The sequence below is a fragment of the Microtus ochrogaster genome, chromosome 17 (genome assembly GCF_000317375.1).
Source record: "Microtus ochrogaster isolate Prairie Vole_2 chromosome 17, MicOch1.0, whole genome shotgun sequence".
Classification (NCBI taxonomy): Eukaryota; Metazoa; Chordata; class Mammalia; order Rodentia; family Cricetidae; genus Microtus; species Microtus ochrogaster.
Window position 1 is genome coordinate 10587272 of NC_022019.1, and position 3690 is coordinate 10590961.

The following is a 3690-nucleotide window of genomic DNA, read 5'->3' on the forward strand; positions in this document are numbered from 1 at the left end:
AACCTGTTTTCACCCAACTATAAACTCACCAGCATTTGTGAGAGATGTTTCGCTTTTTTTACTGTTTAGTTTTGTTCTTGAGACATGTTTTCAGAATGGCAGGCAGTGGCTAGCTTGATTGAGTGGTGTCTGCCTGCCTGCCTGTAATCTGACCACTGTGGACACTGTGGAGGGTGAGTCAGGAGGATCATGAGTTAGAGGTCAGCCTGAGCTGCCCCTGATGATTGGTCATTCCCTCCTCTGAACATTGCCCTTCTCTTCCCACAAGGGACACCAGAGTTCCCTTTATCCATTCCACTGGGACCTTTTCCAGGCACCTTCTGTTTTCCTTAGTCATTCTTCAGTGTCTGGTCCTTAAACCCTACTTTAGTTACCAAGGGCCGTCTGAACAAACACCACAGAAAAGGGCCCATGACAGTGGGGATTTACTCTTTCACCTTTCTGGAGGCTGCGTGGATTCCCTAGGCTTGCAGACAGCTATCTCTCTCAATGACTGTGCTCTCATTTCCTTTTGTAAGGGCATCAGTCAGATTAGAAAATGACCCAATTTCGCTTTAGTTACCTTTTGAGTAAATGTCCTGTCTCCAAATACAGGCATTCGGAAGGCCTTGGACTTCAACAAATGAATGGAGGAAAGTCCAGTTCAGCCCTTAATAGGTTAGCTTTCTCTGTCAACCCTATTCTGCCCCTGGGTAAGGGGATACTCTTTTGACATATATCTGTCGATTGTCTTTTGTCCCCATCTTTAGCACCAAGTCCTTTGGACTTCAGACCATCTGGCCATCTGTTTCCTCCATCACGACCCTGGCTTACTCTTTCTACCCCCAATTTGCTCACGCTCTTCTTTCCTTTTAACAGATTACTGCTTTCACAGTGGGACTGCCTGTCCCCATGAGTGTACTGCTAGTGTTCCTGGGTTGTATTTTTCAGAAACCATGCCCACATTCAGCTACCTGCAGAAACAAGGGGCCTGAAAGACACTATTAAAAATCTGCTGGACAGCCTAGCAACATATAATATGTGCATATTATTAGGCATGTCTTCCTAAATGTGACAAGGAATTACTATTGAAAAGAATTGGGTCTCTGAGGTGGCTCAATGGATAAAACTCTTGCTACACAACCCTGATGACTTGTAGAATCCATGTAAAAAGCCAGGTGTGGGGGCTCATATCTGTTATTCCAGCATTCCTTCAGTAAGACGGGAGACGGGAGAATTGCCTGGAAGCTTGCGAGGGCAGGGCAGCAGTTGAAGTAACAATAGAGACACTGCCTCGAAAAGAACATGGAATGGGGAAACTGACTCCAGAGAAGTTGTCCGCTGACCCCCACACTCACGCTGTGGCAGGCACATGTATATTTATGTGTGTGTACACTAATAAAAAAAAACTTAATCTTTTTAAAACATGTATGTCAAAGACATCTGGATACTTAGTAAAGGTGGAATGAGAGAGCAGGAAAAGACTTGCGTGGAATGAATTGGTCGTCACCACCAGACCATTTCCTGTTTAGTTTATCTTCTGCTAGTTGTATCGTGTGACTTTGGAGAGAGTTGTCAGCAGCACTCACCAGAGGCTTGTCATCTTGCAGGGGATGTTCGAAATGATATTTACGTCACCCTGATCCACGGGGAGTTTGACAAGGGGAAGAAGAAGACACCTAAGAACGTGGAGGTCACCATGTCTGTGTTTGATGAAGATGGCAGCCTTTTGGAGGTACGCAGAGTCCCCCACAAATGTCACCGCTGTCACACCTGCTCTGTAGTGGCAACAGGCTCCCGTTCAGACTTCTGTCAGTGAAGGGTTTAGCTCTTCTTTTCTGAGATTTTGTTCTTTGGGTTTTGTTGTTGTTGTTGTTGTTTTGTTTTGTTTTTGTTTTTTCCGAGACAGGGTTTCTCTGTAGCTTTGGAGCCTGTCCTGGAACTAGCTCTTGTAGACCAGGCTGGCCTCAAACTCACAAAGATCCGCCTGCCTCTGCCTCCCGAGTTCTGGGATTAAAGGCGTGTGCCACCACTGCCTGGCTTTGTTTGATTTTTAAGGAAGGGACTTGCTAGATAGTTGAGGCTGCCTCAAACTTGTGGTCCTTTTGCCTCTGCCTCCTGTGTGCTGGCATTATAGGCACACGCCAGCACGCTCAATGTTTTGTCATAGGAAAATACATAAAACCTGACAAAGTTGTGATTTTTCATGGACAGTTTTACACCTGGAGCCATTTAGGTCTATTTTGATACTTCCCCTGTGCAGAGATATTACAGGCCACTTAACTTTAGGTTATCCGGTTCTTTGACATTTTCAAGCTTGAGCAGAGTGGCAAAAGTGTCCCAATTGTCTTGAAAGGCACACTGCCATTACCTGGGCCAGTCGCGCCAACAGTCACCTACATGAAGGAGCATTGTGAAGCTAAAGGCAGGCACCCTTGGGTGTAGGTCAGCTATTGGTGATTTCCAGTGTTAGGCATTAGAAACCTACACCCAAGTGAAGTTCTTTTATAGGGAAATGCAGACATTAGAGGCAGAGGCAGAAGGGGAACGGGGTATGCTGACTCAGTCAAAAGTTCCTCAGACTCTGGCTGCTTTCCGGCCATATAAGCAAGGACATCTTAACTTTGACTTCAGAGGGTCTGAAGTCACGGTGGCCACAGGAGGCCTCTGTCACCCCCCACCTAATTGCGTTGGGATCTACAAGTCAAAGTCTAGGCTCCTGAAACCTAGATGTCCTTGAATGATGCTCCCCAAGTATTCAGTCCTTGTGCATAATTCAGCCGTCATGTTTCTTTAGAAGCAGGAAACTCTGTGTTCAGTAAAAACACTGCAGTTCATAGCATGCAGTACTTGGGGCTGAGGGGATCGAGGCGCGTTTGGTGGTATGGTGTGATGTAATGCACGCCAGGTACAAAGTGCACCTGCTGCGTGTTCAGAATCAAGGCTTCCAGTGCAAGGAGGATGAGCGCTGTCAGGCTCTCCTCAGGTCCACTACACCTCTGCTTTTGAGTTGTGTTTTGGCTGTTAGATATTCAGAAACATTTTTCTCTAGCCGTATTTTTCTTCACCTAGTATCATCTTCTAATTGTGTCTTTCCAACCAAAGAAAGCCATTCATCCCGGTGCTGGCTACGAAGGCGTCTCAGAGTACAAGTCAGTGGTGTATTACCAAGTCAAGCAGCCTTGTTGGTACGAGACTGTCAAGGTAATAACTCTGTTTCTAGCACCTTCCACTGTTGACCCTTGTCTAGATTCCTGTCTTAAATCCCAAATCCTTCTTACCGTATCTGGATGTTTCAAATAAGCTGTAGTAAGAGATGAATGTGATGGGCTGGGATGGTGGTGGCAGGGATATGATCAAAATACATTATATGAAATTCTCAAGGAACTCACCTTTTATTTTCTTATTTTTATTTTTATTTTATTTTTTATTTTTGGATTTTCGAAACAGGGTTTCTCTGTAGCTTTGGTGCCTGTCCTGGAACTAGCTCTAGTAGACCAGGCTGGCCTCTAACTCATGCCTGCCTCTGCCTCCCGCGTGCTGGGATTAAGGGTGTGCTCCACTACTGCCCGGCGGAACTCCCCTTTTAAAAAGCTAACTGAGACAATATGGGGATGATCTTTCGGGAATTCACCAAGACCAGCTAGCCTGGGTCTGAAAAAGCATGGGATAAAACCGGACTTACATAGCGGACAATGAGGACTACTGAGA

At 45.8% G+C, this 3690-nt stretch overlaps 1 protein-coding gene across 1 annotated transcript in view; it reads left to right on the forward strand.

The window, feature by feature from the left end:
* Window positions 1–3690, forward strand: part of Dock5 (dedicator of cytokinesis 5) — a 178797-nt gene that overhangs the window by 109260 nt on the left and 65847 nt on the right. Inside the window, exons 14-15 of the mRNA XM_026783227.1 lie at window positions 1590–1714; window positions 3085–3183. Of these exons, the coding sequence (XP_026639028.1) occupies window positions 1590–1714; window positions 3085–3183 (224 nt within the window). The remainder of the gene's footprint in view (window positions 1–1589; window positions 1715–3084; window positions 3184–3690) is intronic.